This window comes from Babylonia areolata, chromosome 20 (genome assembly GCF_041734735.1).
Source record: "Babylonia areolata isolate BAREFJ2019XMU chromosome 20, ASM4173473v1, whole genome shotgun sequence".
In the NCBI taxonomy this organism is placed as follows: domain Eukaryota; kingdom Metazoa; phylum Mollusca; class Gastropoda; order Neogastropoda; family Buccinidae; genus Babylonia; species Babylonia areolata.
This window is the reverse complement of record NC_134895.1, coordinates 54,523,084-54,550,583: the sequence shown is the minus strand read 5'-3', so window position 1 is coordinate 54,550,583 and position 27,500 is coordinate 54,523,084. Positions and strand designations below refer to the sequence as shown.

At 47.4% G+C, this 27,500-nt stretch overlaps 1 protein-coding gene across 1 annotated transcript in view; it reads left to right on the top strand.

Moving 5' to 3' along the window:
- LOC143294657 (uncharacterized) overlaps positions 1 to 27,500 on the top strand; it is a 59,137-nt gene that overhangs the window by 15,884 nt on the left and 15,753 nt on the right. Inside the window, exons 15-28 of the mRNA XM_076606035.1 lie at positions 4,601 to 4,783; positions 5,791 to 6,052; positions 6,781 to 6,925; positions 8,691 to 8,957; positions 10,259 to 10,522; positions 12,399 to 12,630; positions 13,474 to 13,678; positions 14,133 to 14,293; positions 14,389 to 14,396; positions 16,729 to 16,907; positions 19,291 to 19,455; positions 20,389 to 20,725; positions 21,523 to 21,719; positions 23,906 to 27,500. The exon at positions 23,906 to 27,500 is cut by the window's right edge and continues 305 nt beyond it. Coding sequence (XP_076462150.1) covers positions 4,601 to 4,783; positions 5,791 to 6,052; positions 6,781 to 6,925; positions 8,691 to 8,957; positions 10,259 to 10,522; positions 12,399 to 12,630; positions 13,474 to 13,678; positions 14,133 to 14,293; positions 14,389 to 14,396; positions 16,729 to 16,907; positions 19,291 to 19,455; positions 20,389 to 20,725; positions 21,523 to 21,719; positions 23,906 to 27,500 — 6,200 coding nt within the window. The remainder of the gene's footprint in view (positions 1 to 4,600; positions 4,784 to 5,790; positions 6,053 to 6,780; positions 6,926 to 8,690; positions 8,958 to 10,258; positions 10,523 to 12,398; positions 12,631 to 13,473; positions 13,679 to 14,132; positions 14,294 to 14,388; positions 14,397 to 16,728; positions 16,908 to 19,290; positions 19,456 to 20,388; positions 20,726 to 21,522; positions 21,720 to 23,905) is intronic.

Below are 27,500 nucleotides of genomic sequence, written 5' to 3'. Positions count from 1 at the left end.
CTTCTTTTCCTGTTTGCTACGGAAACATTTCCACGGCAGAAGTTGCAGCCCTGAACAGAATCGTAAAAACTGCCACCAAGATTACCAGGGCTGATCTACCTTCTCTAGACGACATGTGTTATAAACGGCTACTCAAAAAAAGCAAAATCAATCAGCCAGGACGAATCACATCCAGCTTTTGGGATTTTCGAGATGCTCCCCTCTGGTCGACGGTACAGAAGTATAAGGACGAAAACCAGGCGCTTCGACAATAGCTTTTCCCCCAAAGCAGTCAATGCCCTGTCTCCCGAACAAATCCAGTATTATAAATAGAATTGTGCAATCAACAACCATCTGCCTGAAGATCTAGATAGGTCAGTGTGTTGTTGATAGGTTGGTTGATAGGGCAGAGTGTTGGTTGATACTGTGTTGGTTGATAGGTCAGTGTGTTGGTTGATAGTGTGTTCGTTGATAGGTCAGTGTATTGTCGGCCCGAAAACGGAGTATGGTTGCCTACATGGCGGGGTAAGAACGGTCATATATGTAAAAGCCCACACGTGTACATACGAGTGAACGTGGGAGTTGCAGCCCACGAACGAAGAAGAATTTGATGAATGTGTTGTTTTTCGGTAAGTGACTGACGCTGTCGTGTTGTGCCGTGTTGGTTCTAGCAAGTTGATCAGTGTGTTGTTTTTCGGTAAGTGACTGACGCTGTCGTGTTGTGCCGTGTTGGTTCTAGCAAGTTGATCAGTGTGTTGTATTTCGGTAAGTGACTGACGCTGTCGTGTTGTGCCGTGTCGGTTCTAGCAAGTTGATCAGTGTGTTGTATTTCGGTAAGTGACTGACGCTGTCGTGTTGTGCCGTGTTGGTTCTAGCGGGGCAGTGAACGTTGTATTTCGGTAAGTGACTGACGCTGTCGTGTTGTGCCGTGTCGGTTCTAGCAAGTTGATCAGTGTGTTGTATTTCGGTAAGTGACTGATGCTGTCGTGTTGTGCCGTGTTGGTTCTAGCAAGTTAATCAGTGTGTTGTATTTCGGTAAGTGACACGCTGTCGTGTTGTGCCGTGTTGGTTCTAGCAAGTTAATCAGTGTGTTGTATTTCGGTAAGTGACACGCTGTCGTGTTGTGCCGTGTTGGTTCTAGCAAGTTGATCAGTGTGTTGTCTTTCGGTAAGTGACTGACGCTGTCGTGTTGTGCCGTGTTGGTTCTAGCAAGTTAATCAGTGTGTTGTATTTCGGTAAGTGACACGCTGTCGTGTTGTGCCGTGTTGGTTCTAGCAAGTTGATCAGTGTGTTGTCTTTCGGTAAGTGACTGATGCTGTCGTGTTGTGCCGTGTTGGTTCTAGCAAGTTGATCAGTGTGTTGTATTTCGGTAAGTGACTGATGCTGTCGTGTTGTGCCGTGTTGGTTCTAGCAAGTTGATCAGTGTGTTGTATTTCGGTAAGTGACTGACGCTGTCGTGTTGTGCCGTGTTGGTTCTAGCAAGTTGATCAGTGTGTTGTATTTCGGTAAGTGACTGACGCTGTCGTGTTGTGCCGTGTTGGTTCTAGCAAGTTGATCAGTGTGTTGTATTTCGGTAAGTGACTGACGCTGTCGTGTTGTGCCGTGTTGGTTCTAGCAAGTTGATCAGTGTGTTGTATTTCGGTAAGTGACTGACGCTGTCGTGTTGTGCCGTGTTGGTTCTAGCAAGTTGATCAGTGTGTTGTATTTCGGTAAGTGACTGACGCTGTCGTGTTGTGCCGTGTTGGTTCTAGCAAGTTGATCAGTGTGTTGTATTTCGGTAAGTGACTGACGCTGTCGTGTTGTGCCGTGTTGGTTCTAGCAAGTTGATCAGTGTGTTGTATTTCGGTAAGTGACTGACGCTGTCGTGTTGTGCCGTGTTGGTTCTAGCAAGTTGATCAGTGTGTTGTATTTCGGTAAGTGACACGCTGTCGTGTTGTGCCGTGTTGGTTCTAGCGGGGCAGTGAACGTTGTATTTCGGTAAGTGACACGCTGTCGTGTTGTGCCGTGTTGGTTTCTAGCGGGCAGTGAACGTTGTATTTCGGTAAGTGACACGCTGTCGTGTTGTGCCGTGTTGGTTCTAGCGGGGCAGTGAACGTGTATTTCGGTAAGTGACTGACGCTGTCGTGTTGTGCCGTGTTGGTTCTAGCAAGTTGATCAGTGTGTTGTATTTCGGTAAGTGACCTGACGCTGTCGTGTTGTGCCGTGTCGGTTCTAGCGGGGCAGTGAACGTTGTATTTCGGTAAGTGACACGCTGTCGTGTTGTGCCGTGTTGGTTCTAGCGGGGCAGTGAACGTTGTATTTCGGTAAGTGACACGCTGTCGTGTTGTGCCGTGTTGGTTCTAGCGGGGCAGTGAACGTTGTATTTCGGTAAGTGACACGCTGTCGTGTTGTGCCGTGTCGGTTCTAGCGGGGCAGTGAACGTTGTATTTCGGTAAGTGACACGCTGTCGTGTTGTGCCGTGTTGGTTCTAGCAGTGTCAGTGACGTTGTATTTCGGTAAGTGACACGCTGTCGTGTTGTGCCGTGTTGGTTCTAGCAAGTTGATCAGTGACGTTGTATTTCGGTAAGTGACACGCTGTCGTGTTGTGCCGTGTTGGTTCTAGCGGGGCAGTGAACGTTGTATTTCGGTAAGTGACACGCTGTCGTGTTGTGCCGTGTCGGTTCTAGCGGGGCAGTGAACGTTGTATTTCGGTAAGTGACTACGCTGTCGTGTTGTGCCGTGTTGGTTCTAGCGGGGCAGTGAACGTTGTATTTCGGTAAGTGACACGCTGTCGTGTTGTGCCGTGTTGGTTCTAGCGGGGCAGTGAACGTTGTATTTCGGTAAGTGACACGCTGTCGTGTTGTGCCGTGTTGGTTCTAGCGGGGCAGTGAACGTTGTATTTCGGTAAGTGACACGCTGTCGTGTTGTGCCGTGTCGGTTCTAGCGGGGCAGTGAACGTTGTATTTCGGTAAGTGACACGCTGTCGTGTTGTGCCGTGTTGGTTCTAGCGGGGCAGTGAACGTTGTATTTCGGTAAGTGACACGCTGTCGTGTTGTGCCGTGTTGGTTCTAGCGGGGCAGTGAACGTTGTATTTCGGTAAGTGACTGACGCTGTCGTGTTGTGCCGTGTCGGTTCTAGCGGGGCAGTGAACGTTGTATTTCGGTAAGTGACTGACGCTGTCGTGTTGTGCCGTGTTGGTTCTAGCGGGGCAGTGAACGTTGTATTTCGGTAAGTGACACGCTGTCGTGTTGTGCCGTGTTGGTTCTAGCGGGGCAGTGAACGTTGTATTTCGGTAAGTGACACGCTGTCGTGTTGTGCCGTGTCGGTTCTAGCGGGGCAGTGAACGTTGTATTTCGGTAAGTGACTGACGCTGTCGTGTTGTGCCGTGTCGGTTCTAGCGGGGCAGTGAACGTTGTATTTCGGTAAGTGACACGCTGTCGTGTTGTGCCGTGTTGGTTCTAGCGGGGCAGTGAACGTTGTATTTCGGTAAGTGACACGCTGTCGTGTTGTGCCGTGTTGGTTCTAGCGGGGCAGTGAACGTTGTATTTCGGTAAGTGACTGACGCTGTCGTGTTGTGCCGTGTTGGTTCTAGCAAGTTGATCAGTGTGTTGTATTTCGGTAAGTGACTGATGCTGTCGTGTTGTGCCGTGTTGGTTCTAGCAAGTTAATCAGTGTGTTGTATTTCGGTAAGTGACTGACGCTGTCGTGTTGTGCCGTGTTGGTTCTAGCAAGTTGATCAGTGTGTTGTATTTCGGTAAGTGACACGCTGTCGTGTTGTGCCGTGTTGGTTCTAGCAAGTTGATCAGTGTGTTGTATTTCGGTAAGTGACACGCTGTCGTGTTGTGCCGTGTTGGTTCTAGCGGGGCAGTGAACGTTGTATTTCGGTAAGTGACTGACGCTGTCGTGTTGTGCCGTGTCGGTTCTAGCAAGTTGATCAGTGTGTTGTATTTCGGTAAGTGACTGACGCTGTCGTGTTGTGCCGTGTTGGTTCTAGCGGGGCAGTGAACGTTGTATTTCGGTAAGTGACTGACGCTGTCGTGTTGTGCCGTGTTGGTTCTAGCGGGGCAGTGAACGTTGTATTTCGGTAAGTGACACGCTGTCGTGTTGTGCCGTGTTGGTTCTAGCGGGGCAGTGAACGTTGTATTTCGGTAAGTGACACGCTGTCGTGTTGTGCCGTGTTGGTTCTAGCGGGGCAGTGAACGTTGTATTTCGGTAAGTGACTGACGCTGTCGTGTTGTGCCGTGTTGGTTCTAGCGGGGCAGTGAACGTTGTATTTCGGTAAGTGACACGCTGTCGTGTTGTGCCGTGTTGGTTCTAGCGGGGCAGTGAACGTTGTATTTCGGTAAGTGACACGCTGTCGTGTTGTGCCGTGTTGGTTCTAGCGGGGCAGTGAACGTTGTATTTCGGTAAGTGACACGCTGTCGTGTTGTGCCGTGTCGGTTCTAGCGGGGCAGTGAACGTTGTATTTCGGTAAGTGACACGCTGTCGTGTTGTGCCGTGTTGGTTCTAGCGGGGCAGTGAACGTTGTATTTCGGTAAGTGACTGACGCTGTCGTGTTGTGCCGTGTTGGTTCTAGCGGGGCAGTGAACGTTGTATTTCGGTAAGTGACAGACGCTGTCGTGTTGTGCCGTGTTGGTTCTAGCGGGGCAGTGAACGTGGACGGGGTGATGGCGGTGGACGGCCTTCTGACGTGCACAGGGGTGAAGGTCACCAGCACCATGCTGTCCAGCACGGCCCTCAAGGGGCGCGTGCAGCTGGACAGAGGCCGTACTCTCAGCGTGCAGGTGGACATGCCTGACGACAAGATGGACATCCTCGACATCCGGTACAATTCTTCTTTTTTTAAGCTTATTTATTTATGTCTATTTACTTATTTTTTGTTTGTTTATTTGTTCATTTATTATTTATTTATTTATTTATCATTTGCTATAGCTGTCGGTTTCTGGACATTCTGGACATCCGGTAACTTTATTTATTTATTTATTTATATTTGTTCATTTGTTCATTTGATACAGCTATCGGTTTCTAACCATTCTGGACATCTGGTAACTTTATTTATGTATTTATTTATTTATTCATTTGCTATAGCTATCGGTTTCTGGACGTCCGATAACTTTATTTATTTATTTATTCGTTTATTTATTCATTTATTTATTTACTTAGATATTCATTCATTCATTCATTTATCTATTTATTTAATCTATTTGATATAGCTATCGGTTTCATGTTCGTTACGCTGGGAACTGGTTTATCCGGTACATGACTGGGGCCTCAGGGGCTTTGTTGTTGCTGGCTGGGGTGGAGGGGGTGGGGGTTGGGGGGGCGGGGCAGGGAGATGGTGATTGTGGGAGAGCCACTACATTACTCGATTATTGATTGATTGATATGGTTTTAGTGCATGTCCTCTGTCTCCTCTCCTCCTCCTCCTCCTTCTTCTTCTCTTCCTCCTCCTCCTCCTCCTCCTTCTTCTTCTTCTTCTTCTTCTTCTTCTTCTTCTTCTTCTTCTTCTCTTCCTCCTCCTCCTTCGCCTTCTTCTTCTTCGTCTTCTCCTCCTCCTCCTCCTCCTCCTCCTCGTCATTCTTCTCCTCCTTCTCCTTCTTCTCCTTCTTCTTCTTCTTTTTCTTCTTCTTCTTCTCCTCCTCCTCCTTCTCCTCCTCCTTCTTCTTCTTCTCCTCCTCCTCCCCCTCCTTCTTCTCCTCCTCCTCCTTCTTCTTTTTCTTCTTCTCGCCCTCCTCCTCCTCCTCCTCCTCCCCCTCCTTCTTCTCCTCCTCCTCCTCCTTCTTCTTCTTCTTCTTCTTTCCCCAAACCTGTAAAGGTCTGTGGTGTCTCCAGCACCAAGTTCTTCGTCCTGCACAACGAGGCCGAGGTGGAGCAGAAGATGATCACCGACAACCGGAAGAAGTACAAGGTGTGCACGGGGGCCTCCCTGTCCACCGTGACGGGGCTGGAGATGTGCGGAGAACTCCAGTTCCCCAACGCCTCCATGCAGAGGGACGGCCCCTACTTCCCCTTCACGGGCCCGGCCAGCCTCAGCCTTGTCCTCTACAAGCGGGACTCGCACAGCGGCTACAAACTTCTGGCCAAGCGTGTGGAGGTACACAGCTGTCTACCTACTTCTTCTTGCTGCTCTTGTTGTTTTTGTTGTTGCTGAGTTTTGTTTGGAAGAAGCAAAAAAACGAAACAAACAAAAACCCACAAACACACACACACACACAAGAAAAGATGATGACGATCACGCTACTACTATTACCATTACTAATGATGACACTACTTCAAAAACTACTACTACTACCACCAATAATACTAATACTACTAATGACGATGATGATAATAATAACACCAACAGTGGTAATAGCAATTATAATAATGATGATGAAAAATATCAGAAAAGCGTTCTATCTTGGCGCACAGACAAATCATCAGAGCACTTTCACAACCAGTCGTTCACATGCATGCATAATTCCTGATTCAGAGGGATGAAAAGCAGATCATACAAATACATGTCAATGGAAACTGTACACCGGAAAGACAGATGGAAGGGGGGGGGGTATTTTTGGAATGAGGTAAGTATTAAGGCCAGGAAGGGGGGGGGGGTATTTTTGGAATGAGGTAAGTATTAAGGCCAGAGATGCAGAAAGAGCGGCAATCATCTATGGAGAGTGTGTGAATCTGGGAAAGCGGGAACTGAGTGAATGTGAAGTTGATCTTAGAGAACGGAAATTGTGGCAAAACACCACTCTTCTGGCTTATAAACAGGCCTGCATATAGAGCTAGTATTCGTGTTTCCCCCCCGTTTTCACTTTCACTCCTCTGTGACTGCAGAACAAACGATCCATCGCCCAGCTGTCCTTCAACACCCCCGGGTCCAGCGTGGTGCGTGCTGTGTCCTTCGACATGATGATCGACTACCCCCACAAGGAAGTGGAGATCACCTTTGCTTCTCCGTGGAAGAAGACCTCTGTCAAAGGTGAGACTACTGAGCAGGTGACCCAGGGTGTTCCAGTGATGACAGTGTTCAAACAGGGTTACGTCACACTCTGTTAGGAGCAAGGTTGCACACTAGTTAAGGCGCTCATCTGTCAGTACAGTGTCCGTGAGGGTCTGGGTTCCAATCCCGCTCTCACCCTTTCTCCCAAGTGTGAGTAGAAAATCAAAACTTAGCGTCTTGTCATTCAGATGGGACAATAAACCGAGGTTACGTGTTTAGCACGCAATTGGCGCACTGAAAAAGAACCCTTGACAAGAAAAGCGCTATCCTCTGGCAAAGTTCTGTGAAAGAAATCCTCTCTGATAGCTACACAACTGTATATACATGCACTCAAGAACGTTTGGTAATGCTACTGTCAGGCATCAGCACAGCAGATGTGGTGTAGCGCTTATGGATTCTTCCGAGGTCACTGACGCCTTGTACAGAAAGTGAAACTGAATGCGTCGCACCCCCAGGTTATCCTGCACGCCTCCAGTTTGTACGTCTCGGCTGTTGCTGAAACGTTATGATGATAAGTGTTTATGGCAGATGTTAGATATATGATAGTCAGTCGTGTCCGACTATGACCATTAGAACAGCAGAGGAGGCAACTGCTGTTCCGACTTTTTGGGCTAGAATTTGATTATAGTGGAGTGTGTCTTGCCCAAGTACATCCCCACTCTCTCGGCCATGAGGGTTTTAGGACAGTCGGCGTTGGGATGGTTCCCAAAGGCCAACTAGCCCACAAGGCTGCAGCACTAAGAGCCAGTGCAATTTTGCCTCCTAGTTTGAGAGTCATAGTCCTTCACAAAAGACTAAGCTGTAAATAGTTTCCCATTGACTGGAGAAACCATTGATAATACAGCTCTCACTTTGCTGTTGGCCCATAGTAAAAGGCAGATGTTAGTGTTTAAAAAAAAAAAACCCAAACATTGTGCCATTGACTCCCCGCGGGGAAAAAAGACCTGTTACAGGTCAGATGACTGCCTGGCACTAATATAGTTATTATGGAATTTCCTTTTCAGATTTCCTTTGCAGGGACAGGGTGGCAAAATGGTTAAGAGACATCCGTGAGTCCGCTATTGTGCACCTGACTCCGTGTTTGTAAAGTGCTTAGAGTCTGGTCTCTGACCGAAGAGAGGCGCTGTTTAGGTCAATATCAACACCACTACTACTAGTGCTACTACTACTAGTGCTACTACAACTACTACTACCGATTTTATTTTTAATCATAATAATAATGAGAAGACGACGAAGAAGAAGACGATGAAGAAGAAGACGAAGAAGAAGAAGACGATGAAGAAGAAGACGAAGACGAAGAAGAAGGTGCACAAGGAGGAGGAGATCAAGACGAAAAGGAAGAGAAGAACACGATTGAAGTCGTTCATCATTTACATCTGCCACATGCAACAAACATCACACTGTTTTGTTGGTTTTGGGGTGTGTTTTTTTGTTTGTTTGTTTGGTTGGTTGGTTTGTTGTTGTTTTTTTGGGGGGGTTGTTTGTTTTTTTAAGTTGACTCCCACATTTTTCTGGTGGACGTCGATTCAAACATGACGCAGGGGAGGTGACCGACATCTCTCTCTCTCTCTCTCTCTCTCTCTCTCTCTCTCTCCATGTCTCTTGTTGTGTCGTGGACAGGGTCGTTCCTTTATGTTAATTTACTCATGCTGTTTCGTTGAATTGTATTATGTTTACGTGGCCACCCTTCACTGAAGGTTGAGGCCTGAATGAGAATAAAACATTCCCATTCCCATTCCGACAGGGTCGTTCGTGTCTGAGGCGGCGTTGAAGAGCCTGACGGGCAGCCTGGTGATTGACGACGACCAGACCTTCTCGCTGACCACGGAGCTGAAGGTGGACGAGCTGAGCGACAAGAGCCTCACCACCTTCAGTCCCCTGCTCAAGCTCCGGAGGCCCGGCTCGGACGACATCACTCTGCTGGGCGTGGTGAAGGTGCACAACCGCTACAGGACCCTCGCCACAGACCTGACGCTCAGTGGCCTCACCAGGAAATCCCTGGGGCTGGAAGGTAGGGGGGAGGGAGGGGGAGAGAGAGACAGATAGAAAGACAGAGTATGTGTGTGTGTTGGTGTTTGTGTGTGTCTGTGCATGTCTGTGTGTTCGTCTGTGTGTGTGAGAGAGAGAGAGAGAGAGAGAGCATGAGACAGACAGTCAGAAAGAGACAGTGGAACAGGACTCACCTCAACCTTAAGGAATGCTGAGCTCGACGCTCAAGCAGTTGCTCCTGCTCCTGCGGTCTCGACGACCAAACACCAGAACACACTCCTGAAGAGGCTCAGAGACACCGTATGGCCGACACCAACCCTGCTGCACACCAAGCTCCATGGCTCCTGACAGGACTTGGAGAGGACGACACCAACCCTGCTGCACACCAAGCTCCATGGCTCCAGACAGGACTTAGAGAGGACGACACCAACCCTGCTGCACACCAAGCTCCATGGCTCCAGACAGGACTTGGAGAGGACGACACCAACCCTACGGCACACCAAGCTCCATGGCTCCAGACAGGACTTGGAGAGGACGACACCAACCCTGCTGCACACCAAGTTCCATGGCTCCAGACAGGACTTGGAGAGGACGACACCAACCCTGCTGCACACCAAGCTCCATGGCTCCAGACAGGACTTGGAGAGGACGACACCAACCCTGCTGCACACCAAGCTCCATGGCTCCAGACAGGACTTGGAGAGGACGACACCAACCCTACTGCACATCAAGCTCCATGGCTCCAGACAGGACTTGGAGAGGACGACACCAACCCTACTGCACATCAAGCTCCATGGCTCCAGACAGGACCTTAAGAGGACAACGTCATTCACCAGACGGACTGGACTGACACCATGTGGTAGGCATCCGTTGATGTGGGTGGTTCATTGGTTCATCCTGTTCATCATGGCTATCTGCTCGTCTGGAGCAGCGTGGCATATGGCTGCAGAGGAATGACAGTCTCTGTCGCAGAGCTCGCACCTGTGTGTTGTATCTTGTCTGCTGGAACTTTTGCGCTCTTTTCTGCGTACTGTGAAGAAGCGAAAATGTAGAAGAAGAAAACGAAGAAGAAGAATCCAGTTATCTACGCAGACACGCCCACTGCCCATTCGCCCCCCAACCCCAACCCTGATGCCACTCACCCCCAACCCTCTGCATCCAAGCTGTGCAAGAAGAGAGATTTAACAGACAAACGGGGTATTATGTTTAGTGCGCGTGTGTGTGCGTGAGTGTGTGTGCGAGTGTGAGAGTGTGTGTGTGTGTGTGTGTGTTTGCATGTGTGTAACTGTTGTGTTAATGTCTGTGTGTGTGATGCACGTGCAGCCTCCTACACCAACACGCAGGCGGAGAAAGGGGTGTCCGGAACGGTCAAGTACGGGCGGAAGAAGTACTCTGCCCAGGCCGGGTTCAGCTACAACCTGAAGAACGGCAAGAAGGGCCAGTTCCGGCCCCTGGTGCTGGTGACCAGCTCCCGCAAGGAGCTGCTGAGGCTGGACGGGCAGACGGACTGGCAACAGGGCAAGACCTTCAAGTGCGAGCACACCCTGACCATCCCTGACCTCCTGGACACCCCCGTCACCCTGAAGGGTACGTTTCTCTCTGTCTCTGTCTCTGTCTCCCTGTCTATCTCTCTGTCTCTGTCTCTCTCTCTCTCTCTCTGTCTCTCTCTCCCGTTCCTCATAATGGCCTGTTTGCCATTGCTTGTGCATTAACGCCTCTCTCTCTCTTTCTCTGGTTTTTCTGTGTCCCTCTGTCTCTGTCTCTGTATATGTCTCTCGTTCTTTCTCTTTCTCTGTGTCTCTGTCTCTTCTCTGTCTTTCTCTGTGTGTCTCTCTTTCTGTCTGTCTTTATGTCTGTCTGTCTGTCTCTCTCTGTCTCTCTCTCTCTCTCTCTCTCTCCCTCTCACACACACACATACACACACGCGCGCGCACACACACAACACGCACACACACACACACACACACACACACACACACACACACACACACACACACACACACACACACACACACTGAAGAAAAGGAAAGCGGTGTTCCGGCATGCAGAAACTACGAACATAACGTGCATCAAGGTGCCTGCTGCAAATAACTTCAGTTCCACTTTCTCATGGAGGCGTCACTACGTTCCGACAAATCCATACACGCTACACAGCATCTGCTAATCGGATGCCTGATGGAAGCAGAATTCACACGGGCTTGTCAGGCCTTGAGTGCATGCATGTATATTTGTGTACATATCATAGTGGGTTTCTCTCTTCAAAAGAATTTCACCAGAGGACAACGCTTTTGTTGCCGTGGGTTTTTTAAGTGTGCCAAGGGCGTGCTGCACACGGGATCTCGGTTTATCATCTCATCCGAATGACGAGACGCACAGTTTTCCCGTCCATCTTGGGAGAAAGGGCGAGAGTGAAAACCGAGCCCGGACCCTGGCGGACACTGTTCTGGGAGAGTGGGGTCTGATCTTTCTGCACCTTCCTCCTTACACACATCGTGGACACGTGTCACATTGTGCGATGGTGATAACTGTATTGTATTGTATTGTATTGTATTGTATTGTATTGTATTGTATTGTATTGCAAAACGGGAAGGTGGAGGGTAAGAGTCCCGGTCCGCATACTGCGCTATAGCAAGATGTCTCAATAAATAAATAAAATATGAGACTGAAAACCGTGAGCAGTGTCTCGCTTCGTAATGGGTCGCATTACCACAAGGACATCGCGTGAAACACACTGACCATTACAGTGAAACACACTGACCATTACGGTGAAACACACTGACCATTACAGTGAAACACACTGACCATTACGGTGAAACACACTGACCATTACGGTGAAACACACTGACCATTACGGTGAAACACACTGACCATTACAGTGAAACGCACTGACCATTACGGTGAAACACACTGACCATTACAGTGAAACGCACTGACCATTACGGTGAAACACACTGACCATTACAGTGAAACACACTGACCATTACGGTGAAACACACTGACCATTACAGTGAAACGCACTGACCATTACGGTGAAACACACTGACCATTACAGTGAAACACACTGACCATTACGGTGAAACACACTGACCATTACGGTGAAACACACTGACCATTACGGTGAAACACACTGACCATTACGGTGACGTGACCACACCAAGAGGCACAGCGATGACCCGACACCTGTGAGGTCTGGCGGTCAGGGGTTAGAGGTTAGAGGTTATGGGTGGGATGGAAGGGAGGGGGGCAGTAAAAATTCCGATCCGTGTGTGTGACTCGAACTTCTGTGTGTGCGTGCACGTTCCCTCTTTCTCTGTTTCTCTCTATGTGTTTGTCTGACCCTGAGGTTTTTGGTATGTGTGCGTATGCGTGTAAGCGCGCGTGTGCGTGTATATATATATATATATATATATGTGTGTGTGTGTGTGTGTGTGTGTGTGGTGTGTGTGTGTGTGTGTGTGTGCAGGCGACATCAAGAAGACTGTCCGTCGGAAGGGCTTCCGCTACGATGTGGACGTGCACCTCAAGTCCCGGCCCGTCACCTGCAGGGTGAAAGGCTTTGTGGCGCCGGCCGACACCTCGCTGGCCAATTTCAGGGTGGACTACGCTATCAAGAAACTGGGACGCGACCGCATCACCCTCACGGGCAAGTTCAGCAACAAGAGCACCAGTGCCTTCAAGAAGTACACCGTCACCTCGTGAGTGAATCAGTCCGCGTGGTTATTGTTCTTGGTGGTGGTCATGGTCAGGGTGTCCTTCTTCTTCTTCTTCTTGTATTACTTGTTATTCTTCTTCTTCTTCTTCTTCAACTACTCCTTCTTCTTCGTCTTCTTCTCCTCCTCCTCCTCCTCTTTCTTCTTCTTCTTCATGTACTACTTGTTCTTCTTCTTCTTCTTCAACTATTTCTTAACCACTTCTTCTTCGTCGTCTTCTCCTACTCTTCCTTGTCTTCTTCTTCTTCTTCTTCTTCTTCTTCTTCTTCTTCTTCTTCTTCTTCTTCTTCTTCTTGTCTTTCTATTTATTTTCCTTTTTTCAGAAGATATTTAAAGTTGGAAGACTTCTCTGCAAAGCAAATGAATAACCTGAGAAAGGTTTACTCGAAATGTTCAAAGGATATTTCGAGTGACGAGCGCCCTCGGTGTATTCAGAGGATAATTTGGAGTGTTTTGCTTGGCGTATTCATTTTATTTTCTTGGCATGTTGAAGAGATTTTCTCAGAATTTGTTAAACAATCGCTGGCTGGCACCACCGAAAGGCTTGTTGTTTTATAATTGTAGAGCTTTAACATTTCAAGATGACTGTTTCATCAAAAAGGGACAAGAGACAGACTGGTTGCTATCAGTTCTTTACCCCGGTTAAGCTTGTGATAAATATGCCACAGCATCTACAGTGGCTGACAACTGTTTTCTGTCTCATATTCCAAAATTAAATGAAATTCATCATCCTCTCATATTCCGAAATAATAATAAAATTAAAAAAATCTGAAAACAAGGTCCGCAAAGACAGGGAAATCACACGCGATGTCTGTCGCCTGTTTCCAGGGCTGCGGAATTCAAGAATCATCCTGACTGGAACGTGGCCAGCTCTGTGAACGTGGAGCACAAGAAGAAGCTGAGCCAGGGCTCCGTGACGGTGAAGCTGGGCAAGAACCCCAAGGACAAGAGCAAGAAGATCACTGTGTCTGCCTCCTTGGAGCGCAGCAAGAACCTGTACAACTACAACATGAAGGCCCTGGCTCCCATGCTGGTGCGGTCCTTGGTCCCCTTTCTGTCCTTTTCTTTGGGCTGTTTATTTCTTTCTTTCTTTGTTGATTTTTCTTTGTATATTTTTCTCTTGGATTTCAAGTGTCTTCTAAATTAAACTTAACCAGATGCAATAGCCAGTAATCAACAAACAAACCAGCCAACTAAATAACTAACTGACTTTTTTTTTTAATAGAAAATACATATAAGAACAGCAAAAAAGCAAACGCGACAAAAGACAGTATCAATTTTTTCCGTGCACAAGTGGCAGACAACACAAGAAAGGGCAAGAGGTTAGTGGCTACAACAGTGAAACAAACAGCCCATTCACTGACAGACAGCGCATCCACATCTCTTTTTGTTTCTTTCTTCTTCTTTTTTTCTTGGTTTGCTCGGAGACCGATTGGTTGCCTGGCGGCCTGTGATTGATGTGAATTGTCCGGTACCTGGCCTTTCAGGGAGTGGATTCCGCAGTGGTTGGCTCCCACAGCCACACCCCCGAACTCGCTGAGGTCACAGGTAGACTGCAGGTACACCAAGGACGACTCCGTCAAGGCCGAGGTCAACCTGAAGAGGAACGTGGACAAGAAGAAGCAGATTCGTCTGAACGGCGCTGCTAGCCTCTCCTTCCTCGGTGAGCCCCGACAATTCCTTCCTTTCTTTTTAACAATAATAACAATAAGAGCACATTTGCCACTCTTATGACGCAAACAGCCATGAGCGTTTGAAATGAAAAGCACAGCGACATGTGCATACTAAAAGCACAGTGACACGTGCATACTAAAAGCACAGTGACATGTGCATACTAAAAGCACAGTGACATGTGCATACTAAAAGCACAGTGACACGTGCATACTAAAAGCACAGTGACACGTGCAAACTTAAAGTACACACAGTATAGTGCACCTGCACGCACATACCGTCCCACTCCAACCTCCACCTACAAAACCACACTCATTCCACACAAAATGAGTGTTTTCATGTCGATGATAAGGACAATGACAATGATTTGTGTAACGATTGCAAATATAGTACTGATACATAATCATTTTGATTATAGCAACACTCGAAGAAAAAAAGAAGAAGAGAAAAAAGGAGCAGTAGTTATGAATTCCAGAGGAGGAGTGGCAGCGTGGTAAAACACTGCAGGTGAAAGCACCCCGAGGTGTAGGATTCAACGTGGTAAAACACTGCAGGTGAAAGCACCCCGAGGTGTAGGATTCAACGTGGTAAAACACTGCAGGTGAAAGCACCCCGAGGTGTAGGATTCAACGTGGTAAAACACTGCAGGTGAAAGCACCCCGAGGTGTAGGATTCAACGTGGTAAAACACTGCAGGTGAAAGCACCCCGAGGTGTAGGATTCAACGTGGTAAAACACTGGAGGTGAAAGCACCCCGAGGTGTAGGATTCAACGTGGTAAAACACTGGAGGTGAAAGCACCCAGAGGTGTAGGATTCAACGTGGTAAAACACTGGAGGTGAAAGCACCCTGAGGTGTAGGATTCAACGTGGTAAAACACTGCAGGTGAAAGCACCCCGAGGTGTAGGATTCAACGTGGTAAAACACTGGAGGTGAAAGCACCCAGAGGTGTAGGATTCAACGTGGTAAAACACTGCAGGTGAAAGCACCCAGAGGTGTAGGATTCAACGTGGTAAAACACTGCAGGTGAAAGCACCCCGAGGTGTAGGATTCAACGTGGTAAAACACTGCAGGTGAAAGCACCCCGAGGTGTAGGATTCAACGTGGTAAAACACTGGAGGTGAAAGCACCCGAGGTGTAGGATTGGAACCCCGGACTGGACAGGGTCCACTGAATCCCGGGACTATCTGACCCGGGGGTGGGGGGGGGTGAGCGTTACCCTCTGGTGGCCATGATAGAATACCTCCACCAGCACCCCGTGGGCCTTGCCACTTCCATAACACTGGCGATCGCTGCCGCTGAACTGGAAAGTGGTGTTTCGTCACTTGACATGGAAAGTGGTGCTATCGTATAGACAGACACTTGACATGGAAAGTGCTGCTATCGTATAGACAGACACTTGACATGGAAAGTGCTGCTATCGTATAGACAGACACCACCAAAAACTAGTACGTGAACTGGCACTGGTCTTTACAGTAAGAGGCACTGGCAGACACAACTAATACTGACGCAAAAATTCTGTGACTGATACGACGACAAAGCGTGACTGGCAAAGCACAGACCCATAGCACAGACCCATAGCACAGACCCACTGTCACCGTCACTGGTGTCGGCAATGTCACTGCCACTGCCCACTAATTCCCATGATTTTTCTGTCCTCTTTCAGCAAAGCACAGACCCATAGCACATACCCACTGTCACCGTCACTGGTGTCGGCAATGTCACTGCCACTGCCCACTAATTCCCATGATTTTTCTGTCCTCTTTCGGCAAAGCACAGACCCATAGCACATACCCACTGTCACCGTCACTGGTGTCGGCAATGTCACTGCCACTGCCCACTAATTCCCATGATTTTTCTGTCCTCTTTCGGCAAAGCACAGACCCATAGCACATACCCACTGTCACCGTCACTGGTGTCGGCAATGTCACTGCCACTGCCCACTAATTCCCATGATTTTTCTGTCCTCTTTCGGCAAAGCACAGACCCATAGCACATACCCACTGTCACCGTCACTGGTGTCGGCAATGTCACTGCCACTGCCCACTAATTCCCATGATTTCCCTGTCCTCTTTCGGCAAAGCACAGACCTATAGCACAGACCCACTGTCACCGTCACTGGTGTCGGCAATGTCACTGCCACTGCCCACTAATTCCCATGATTTCCCTGTCCTCTTTCGGCAAAGCACAGACCTATAGCACAGACCCACTGTCACTGTCACTGGTGTCGTCAATGTTACTGCCACTGCCCACTAATTCCCATGATTTCTCTGTCCTCTTTCACACTGTCGCATAAGCGTTGTTTCATGTGAGGCGCTTAGAGCTCATTAGATGGGAGTATGCGCCATGTAAGTACTAGTAGTCGTAGTAGTTGTTGTTATTGTTGAATTGGTATTATCATATGGTGGTGACAGACCAGAAGTACGAGGTTGACAGCAGCCTCAAGCAGAAGAACAAGGAGTTGCTGCACACCCTGGACATGAAGACCCACGAGGGGCCTCTCCTGACCATGACTTCCAGCTACAAGCCGTCCAAGGACAGCGCCTTCAAAGTCACGTCCGACGTGAACATCACTGGCTACCCGCCTGTCAAGGTCAGTCCCTCAAGGGCACAGCTGCAAGAAGTAATGTTCCCTTGTCAGCTGGCTCATAAAGATCATCAGCTCAAGTCATAGACTCTATCATAGGTGTGTGATAGAAAGCAGGCTATCCGTACTCCACAGGTGGTAGGTTTGTCATGGAAGCAGAATGTCCTGATAATGTTACCTTGATGGTAACGCGTCCGCCTAGGAAGCGAGAGAATCTGAGCGCGCTGGTTCGAATCACGGCTCAGCCGCCGATATTTTCTCCCCCTCCACTAGACCTTGAGTGGTGGTCTGGACGCTAGTCATTCGGATGAGACGATAAACCGAGGTCCCGTGTGCAGCACGCACTTAGCGCACGTAAAAGAACCCACGGCAACAAAAAGGTTGTTCCTGGCAAAATTCTGTAGAAAAATCCACGTCAATAGGAAAAACAAATAAAATTGCACGCAGGAAAAATACAAAAAATGGGTGGCGCTGTAGTATAGCGACGCGCTCTCCCTGGGGAGAGCAGCCCGAATTTCACACAGAGAAATCTGTTGTGATGAAAAGAAATACAAAATACAAATACAAAAAATAAGTTGCATCGTGGTTTCACGTCCATCTTCAACAAAGGAAACAAAGATAAGGTCGACGAAGAAAACCACTGGAGGACAATGGAACTGGGGAAGAGGACCTATGTAACACTACGCTGGCACCAACAGAACGAAAACACGTGCAGGTTGGCAGTGAGAATGTCAGGGTTTGGTTTGGTCACTTGGGGAATCAAACATGATAAAGTGTGTGGGCATCAGTTTCACCTTTCTTTCCTTCAGGAACGGTTCTGTTCGCCTGCTGGTCAGTTCTGGCAGGAAGCAGCTAGCTATGTTTCAGTTGATGCGACTGTTGATTGGAGCAAAACATGTTTCAGTTGATGTGACTGTTGATTGGAGCAAAACATGTTTCAGTTGATGTCACTGTTGATTGGAGCAAAACATGTTTCAGTTGATGTGATTGGTGACTGAAGTAAAACATGTTTCAGCAGCAGTCTTTAAAAAAATTCTTTTTATGCAATTATGTACATTTTTTCAACGCTCAAATCATTTTTGAATACGTCTGTTTCTTGCGTGTTTTCATCCCTGAAATGGTCTCTGAAGTCGGTGAAAAGTTGTTTTCCTGCTCTTGACGAAGAGGAAGGACGGGTGGATGATGGATGGATGAGGGATGGATGACGGGTGGATGACGGGTGGATGATGGGTGGATGATGGATGGATGATGGATGGATGACGGGTGGATGATGGATGGATGATGGATGGATGACGGGTGGATGACGGGTGGATGAGGGGTGGATGATGGATGGATGAGGGGTGGATGACGGGTGGATGATGGATGGATGGATGACGGGTGGATGATGAATGGATGATGGGTGAATGATGGATGGATGATGGATGGATGAGGGGTGGATGAGGGGTGGATGGTGGGTGGATGATGGGTGGATGGCGGGTGAATGACGGGTGGGTGGATGATGGATGGGTGGGGGGTGGATGATGGATGGATGACGGGTGGATGAGGGGTGGATGATGGATGGATGGGTGGATGATGGGTGGATGGGTGGATGATGGACTGAAAGAGCTGCTGGTGCATAAGTACATGGAACCACTGTTGGTGAATAAACAGTGGGTGGATGACAGACAGAAAGACAGGCACAAGACATACATACAAGAAAGAAGAACATTTAACCCTTTGACCCTATTCGGGCATGGAGGGTATAAAGTAATATGAATGGAATTACACAACAAAATTGAAACATGGACAGCATTTAAAACACTGTAACTGGTGAGAAAAACATATACGCAATCATCATAACATATTGTAATGTTTCCCATTCTGATGAATTTCCCTTCTTTCAAACACACTGTCCTTTCTGCTTTTAACAAACTGCAAAAATTAGAAACTGATTTCGGGTTCAACTGTTTGGTTGGAATGTGCTTATTTCGAATAACTGCAAATTTCTGGTATTCATAATAAAATGAAATTTGTCTCCAATAACACCCATACCACAGTTCCGCACTTCACGTGGAGCATAAAATGTCTACCAGTCTCAACAGGTAATTTGTGACTATTGCACTTGTACTGTATTAATTACAAGACGTAACTATTGGAAATATACTTTTCTCTTCGAACATTTAAAGTTTCTGACATATAACCATTTATTGCTAACTTCTCAAAGGGTCTCTGCCGTAATATTACACATGCCACATCCGAATATGAATTCAACACACACACAGACCAACACCAAAACTCTCACCCACTCTTTGATGATAACGTGCACCCCACCCCACCCCCACCCACCCCGCACCCCCCCCCCGCACCCCCACTTACCCCTACCCTCGGTCCCTTCCTGCATCCCTTCCAGATGGAAGCCATGGCGGTGCTGAAGCCCAAGAACCTGAAGCTCCAGGCGGAGGCCGTCTCGGGCAAGAAGACCTTCTCCATCGACGCCTTGTCCAAGATCTCCAAGGGCCGAGCGGCAAGTGGAAGCTGGACGCCGTCAGCCCCTGGCGCAGCGTGGGCTTCAGCCTGAGCGGGGGCCTGAAGAAGAGCAGCGCTGACCTGGATCTGGACGTGGCCTGGGACAAGGCCAGGGACAAGGATGCCAAGGTTAGTCCCTCCCTCGTCTTACACACACACACACACACACACACACACACACACACACACACACAGATATATATATATATAACCCCCGAAAATAGAGTACGGCTGCCTGCATGGCGGGGTAATAAAAAACGGTCATACACGTAAAAGTCCCACTCGTGCACATACGAGTGAACGTGGGAGTTGCAGCCCACGAACGAAAAAGAAGATATATATATATATATATGTGTGTGTGTGTGTGTGTGTGTGTGTGTGTGTGTGTGTGTGTGTGTGTGTGTGTGTGTGTGTGTGTGTGTGTGTGTGTGTGTCACAGAAAACGGCAACAGCAATGGCACTATGAAGAAAAGTACAAATAAAACAAAAAACTCAAGACTGGAAGTTCATCAGCTTTGTTTGAAAATCACACCTGATCAGCTGACAAAACCAAGGACAGTAATGGATCATAATCCGTTTTACACTGAATACGCACAGGGAAAAAAAACAACTAGCATACTATGATAAGGAATTGTAAACGGAAAATGTGGAAGCCTCTTCTTTTTTCTTTTGGATGGTGGGGGGTGGGGTGTCTTTTCGTTTTTAAAACTTTTAATTTGGTCTTCTTTTTACAGTTCATAATTTCAGGAAGTTCTGTATTGATAGTAAATCGGAATTACGTAGCATCGCACGGAGAAAGTAATCATAGTTTGATTCGACTTACCCACCTGTCCTACCACCTACTTCAAAGTTGAAACCCAGCCTTTGGCAAGAACACAGTAGGACAAACAAGCTCACAAAATGTTCGCACAGAAGTATTTGAAATGTTAAACCGAAACGGAAATGAACTGGAACAAGTTGTTTTATTTGTGTGTATGTGCAGTTGTCACTCTCAGCCAAGGGCTCCCTCAAGAGCTCCAAGGACGTGACGATCTCCACTGCCAAGATGACCTTCACCTCCCCCTTCACCCGCTACCTCAGCGCCGCCCTCAATCTCAAAAACGACGCCGTTCTCTACGGTGCTGACGCCAAGGTCACCTTGGGGTCGAAGAAGAACTCAGTCACCTCCACCCTCCAGGTGGCCAAACCCTTGTCACCTGGCAACGTGGCAATGACGTGGACCGCCCGCTCCCCTGCGCAAGGCTGGGAGAATCTGGAGGCATCCGTAGATCACGTGGCCGACGCCAAGTCCATTAAGACAGTGCTCAGCGCTTCTAAAGGTAAGTCCACTTTTTTTTCTTCCTTTTTTGTGCTTTTTTTATGTCTAAATGCTGCAGACAGAGATAACGATGATGATCATTTATTCAAGTAACGCGGGGGGGGGGGGGGGGGGAAGAGGAACCGAGTGGGAGTGGTGGGTACGGGGTGTGTAATTTGCAATAAACATTATGCACCCAAACATGTGTCGGTCATATACATGCATGCTTAATCTATACACGTTGTCATATCACACACAAAAAACATAGACGTTCTTTTGAAGAACGTGTACTAATAACAATGTTTCGGTTTATATTTTTCGTTTCTTGATAAGACTGGGAGAGAACACTGAACACTGAAATGTTCAATGTCATTAGCTGAAAAGCTCTGGTGATAGTAGGTACTAATCAGAACAAAATGGTGCAAAATAGATGAAATGGAACAGAAAGGGGAAAGAAAAACATAACTGAAACAACATAAACTAATAAGAGAAACAACATAAACTAATAAGAGATTTGCGACACTTTGGCACTGTGTCATTAACTCAAAGTACATGTGACAGGGAGGAGAGGGGTAATTTGCCTTTTTTTCAGTCGTTCGTCTCCATGGACCGATCATGGACGTTTTCTGTATAATCATCGCCTCAGATACATATTTTACAAGTGAAAGTATCATATCTTCATTTTCTTCCGAACGAATCTGTTTTCTAGGACTGGAAGAGAGAGAGAGAGAGAGAGACAGAGAGAGAGAGAGAGAGAGAGAGAGAGAGAGACTTAAGCACTAAGTAACTAGCTAACTAACTGACCCGTTGTCACAACAGGCAAAAAGAAGCTGCAGGTCAGTGTGACAGCCGACAACAAGAGCGACAACAGGAACAGGCACCTGGTAGCTGATATCGACATCACGTCAACCATCCCGGCCTGGAAGAGCGCCCACCTGGCTGTGACCCACAAGGATGACGGGGACCAGCTTTCCTGCAGTGCCACTCTCACTGGAGGTCGTAAAATGGTGATGCAGGTAGGCACAGATCAATGAACTACTGGGGATGAAGAGAGAAAGATGACGGATTTTTAGCATTGTTGTTAGTCCAAAAGTTCATCTTGTGTTGTTATTGCGAAATGATTATGTGATGATGATGCTGCTGATGATACGGATACTTGTATGGCGCCTGCCTTCGGTCAGAGACAAAACTCGGAGTGCTGCTTCACGCACAGTGTCCTTTGCACAGCAGGCTGTCCACCTGGGTTGATCAGACGGACAGCTGTCACCGGCCGCTCTTTATTGGTCTCCCGCATCATTCAGTCAGGTTTCAGTCACGCGCATGCACGCACACACACACCATGCCATGTGATATTTTACGTGTGTGACCTTTTTGTTTCTTTTCCCCGCCATAGCATTGTTGTTAGTCTCATTGTGTAGGTACTAGGTATTGCGTTTGGTTTTTGTTTGTTTGTTGTTATTGACTCACTTGTGTAAACAAAGTGAGTCTATGTTTTAACCCGGTGTTCGGTTGTCTGTGTGTGTCTGTGTGTCCGTGGTAAACTTTAACATTGACATTTTCTCTGCAAATACTTTGTCAGTTAACACCATATTAGGCATAAAAATAGGAAAAATTCAGTTCTTTTTAGTCATCTTGTTTAAAACAATATTGCACCTCTGGAATGGGCACCAAAAAAATGAAAAATGAAGCCTAATTATATGCAAACTGCATTCACTGTTATATTTTTTGTATTCTCTTAACTTGGCACTTTGATCTGATATTCGACCCAACAACAAGAGCAGTCATAATTATCATTTTTTGTTCAAACAGGAACTTCTTTTGCTAAGCATGGAATTTTTATTTATTTTGCAAACGTTTTGATGCAGATAGTAAAGAAGGGAAATTACTCCAATTAATGCTAGGGGATTTAATTTGCTTTAAACTGATCTTTCTCATCTTAAACATTACATTTTGAAACAAGAGAGGCAAGGCCTTCAAGACTCACTTGTGATGCACTTTTTTTTTAAAATCCAAGCTTTTTATGTATTGAGTATAATTTCAAAATGTAATGTTTAAGATGAGAAAGATCAGTTTAAAGCAAACTAAGTCCCCCAGCATTAATTACAGAGTAATTTCCCTTATTTTACTGTCTGTACCAAAACGTTTGCAATAAACAAAACTTCCGTGCTTAGCAAAAGAAGTTCCTGTTTGAACAAAAAATGATAATAATGACAGATCTTTTTTTGGGTCGAATATCAGATCAAAGTGCCAAGTTTAGAGAATATAAAAAATATAACAGTAAATGCATTATGCTCAATACATAAAAAGCTTGGATTTTTTTTTAAAGTGTAACACAAGTGAGTCTTGAAGGCCTTGCCTCTCTTGTTGTGATTGATAGTGATTTAAATAAAACCTTTCTGAAATCATCTTGATATTGGTGGTGACACTGGGGTGAGATTCATCCAAATCGTTTTGTTGTTGTTGAAAAAGACCAACACTCTTGGTTGGTTGGTTTGGTTTGTTTCTGTTTTGTCTTTATTGATAGTGATATGTATAAACCCGACTTGACATCATTTTGACACGGATGATGACACTGGGGAGACCCCATTCACATCAGTACTTTTATGTTTGAACAAGACTGGCACTTCGCCCAGAGCGAAAGTTTCAGAGGCTCTGGGTTTGTTTGTTTTGTTTTTTCCATCGGAAGTGTGATGCGAATTTCCCTGTCATGTATTTGAAAATTGGTATCCAAGTGATTCTACCATGGACACTTTCAGAAAAAGTTCAGTCGATATCAGTTGAGAGGAAAAGTCTGTGCCTTCATCTGAGTATATCTGAAAACCTCTGTTCGTAATCACAGTGCCTTCATCTGAGTATATCTGAAAACCTCTGTTCGTAATCACAGTGCCTTCATCTGAGTATATCTGAAAACCTCTGTTCGTAATCACGGTTAGACAATGGATGTGAGACAAGGACTAGAAATATCATCGTGTCTTTGCTTCTTTCGTGTTAACTGCATGTTTGCTTCTTTCGTGTTAACTGCATGTTTGCTTGTTCAAATTTATGCCGATGATGGCGAGGAATCGAGTGCATGATGGTTTTTGTTTGTTTGTTTTTGTTTTTTGTTGTTGTTGTTTTTTGTGTGTGTTTTTTTGTTGTTGTTTGTTTGTTTGTTTGTTTTGTTTTGTTGTTGTAATTATTGTTGTTGTTTTTTTTCACACAGGTGGCGATGAATGGCAACAAAAAGCTGACTGACGAGGAAAAGATCATTAACTACGCCCTGACGATCCACTCTTACAGACCAGAAATTCCGGTCTTCAATCTGACTCTGAACCATAAGATGGGCGACGGCTATTGCACTCACCAGTCTGCTATTGTTCTCAAAGGAGAGAAAATGGCTTCGGCAGAGCTTGACTACAATCTTGACAGGAAGCGACTGAGCGGCGGTTTCTCTCTGGCCAATGTGGAAAAGGCAGGTAAGGTCAACATCATGTACCGGACCTACCCGGTGACTGTTTCTGCTGAGCTGCACATGGGACCCCGTGGAAGCATTTTAACAGACGCCTCCTTCTCCAAGAGCAGTGACTACGACATGGAAGGCAACCTGCGCATGACGACGCCCTTCAGAGCCGTCCGCACCATCACGCTGACCGGATCCACCAGCAGACACAGGGAGGACATCATCGCCAAAGCCAACCTGGACTATGGCGTCAGTCAGAACTATGACGCCAGTATCACCTTCCGCCCCGAGAAGCTCACTTTGGCCCGTGTTGTCATTCATACGCCTCATCCCAAACTGTCTTCCTTTGACGCTGGGTACCAGATCTCTGGCAGTCAAGATCAGTTCAGCGCCAATGCAGACTTCAGCCTTCAGCCGATTGTGGACAAATACAGCGCGTCCCTCAACTGGCAGCTAGACGAGGAACTGTCGGGCAAACTGAGAATAAACACTCCAATCAGAAACCTCCGCTACATGCAGATGACCGTCAACAGCAAGATTTCGGGCCAAGGCCGAAACAGCCGCATTGACGTGGAGTACTATCCACGCCAGATGTACGCTCTGACTAGTTTTTACACCACTGACATCCCCATCATCTTCTCCCTGAATGCAGAAACCCCCATCCAGGGCTACGACAGTTTTGGAGTGTCTCTTAAACACGAGCACGATGACCACTCCCTCTCAACGCACGGTGAACTGCAGTACTTGCCCGACAAGGTGGTTGAGAGCACGCTCCTCTTGAACTGGCAGCCCGCCATTGCTGGAAGTCTGGTGGTCAAGACCCCTTTCTCTGACTTTGAAGAGAGCAAACTGACGCTGCGTCACGATGGAGAGTTGGCTAACTTCAAGAGCCATGCTGAAATGGAAGTCATGCATGAAACAATGGTAGCTGACGCCGAGTTCAAATATGGATACACAACGACAGGTTCCTTCTCCTTGGAGTCATCGATGAGTGATATGGAAAAGATTGAGGCCACCTTCAATAAAAGAGGATCATCTGACAGCTTCAAAAGTTCAGCATCTGTCGCTTATGGTGACCAGAAGATGGAAGGCAAACTGGGACACAAGTTAACATCTCATGGCTTGAAGACTTCTTTCATGTTCAATACTCCCTTCACCAAAGTCGTCAAGTCCTCCGTGGACATAAGCAACAAAGAGGGCGACATGCAAGCCATCATCAGTGGTCAGTACGGGCCAAGAAAAGTGGACAGCACGAGCGTCCTGCAGATCGATGACACTGATTTCAGCGCCAGTTCCACTGTCAACTACAATTTGGATGGTGATTTGGAGCAGCAGTTACAGGCCACTGCCAGCAAGAAAGGTGACCTGAACAACCTGCACATCCTCGCCTCCTTCTCCTCTCCTTACACTGAGGACATCAACCTGAGTCTGCAGCATACAAACGACCTGCCTTACTCCATGAAGACCGTCCTGTCAGGCAGCTCTGGCAAAGATTACACCTTTGAGTCAGACACCAGTTTCAACCATGATCCTGCTCTCTCCGTCTCCAGTATTAACAGCTATAGAATGGGGGGACCTCTGCGGGAAGCTAGCGCCTCATTCAGCCACAGTGGAGATCCAAGGGACATGTCCATCTCTGCTTCTGGGAAGTTTGGGGACAAGGAAATCTCCGTGGACGGGGAGGTAAAGGAGGAGGACGGAATCAGCAGCAAGCTGCAAATCAACACCTTCATCCCAGGGTATGAACGTGTGGGTATGGGGATGACCCATAAACATGACGAAAACAGTCTCCAGCAGCAGGTAAGCCTGAACTACATGACGGGCAAGACGATCCAGTACTCGATCAACTTTGACCACAAAGGTCTAGAGAAATTACAGCTGGATGCTTCTCTGGAAACACCCATCCCAAACTGGGAAAGACATTCCCTCAAACTTCAGCATGATCTCAACAGGAAGCGCCAAACATGTGCAGGTGAGATCGGAATGACGTCCTCAGCCCTTGGGGTGTATGCACTGACCTACAAGCGAGTGGGAAGCCTGGAGCAAATGGAACTGGACGGTACTCTGGATGTAAACGGAGAGAAACATGAAGGGCACATGGAATGGGTGCCACTTACTCATGGTTACAAACACACCATGGAGCTGAAGTCACCACGGGAAGTGTTAACTACTTCTGCAGAAGTTCAAATAATGGATGAACGGATCATCTGCAAAACAATGGCTTCACTCCCTCCAGCATCCATTTCATTGGAAGCTGAAGGTGTGCTGTCCGGGTTCAATGCTGAAATCAACGGGAAGCTTGCTCTCTCCTCCGCCTTGGTGAAGAACCTGGAGTTGTTCACGTCACTGAGAAAAACTGGTTCTCCCACTGACTTTACTGTCGACCTTGACGCTGGTGTTGACACATATAAAATTACTACCACTGCAGGTTTCAAGAATTCAGAAGGTGAAGTGTCCGGGAACTTGAACATCAAGACACCTTTTCAAAGATTCGAAAATATCGGGGGCTCTTTCAAACACTCAGGGGACTTGAACCGCTTCACTTCAGAAGGTTCCATCCTGTTTTTGGACAACAAGGACATCTCGGGAAAAGTCACTTTTTACCGGTACGAGTGGATGCGCTTGGAAGGCAATGCTCAGCTGAGCACTCCGTTTGATGGCTATGAACTCCTGAAGGCCGAGTATCGTCACGCCGGGTCAGCTGACAGCTTCACCTGTTCATCCTCTCTGCAGAATGGAGATTCCAAGATCTCATCTGATCTCCGAGCCACTCTGTCCCCGAAGTATGACATCACCCTCACCGTCAAGACGCCGTTTGAGAAGTTTGAAAAGATCGTGACCGAGGCCACACTGGAGAAAATGGCCAACTCTCGCAGTGCCGGCGCTTCACTGGACATGGGTGGCGGCCAGCGCTACACTGTGGATGGAAGCCTGGACCTGGAGGCTGAGGCCATGACCATGAGGGCCAAACTGACCACTCCTCTGGAGCAGCTGCCAAGCGTGGAAATTAGCAGCGCTTTCCAGGGACATGTCAACGACTTCACCTACACTCTGGTCTTCTTCTCCCCCCAGACTCATGCCATCCAGTATGACTCCATGCTCAAGTACACGTCAATCTTTGATGTCAATGCTGCAGTCTCTGTGAGCAGCGAAATAGCCGGCATGCAGGATCTGAGACTGGAGATGAAGAACGCGGACTTGGGCAACAACAAGAACGGCCACGTGCTGCTCCGCTGGGCTCCTCACCAGGAGGTGTCGCTGGATGGCAAATACGTCATGAAGGACTACTGGAGCAACAAAGAGATGCAGGCGGACATCACCCTCACCTCCCCCTTCCAGCAGGTGCGTTCTGCGAACC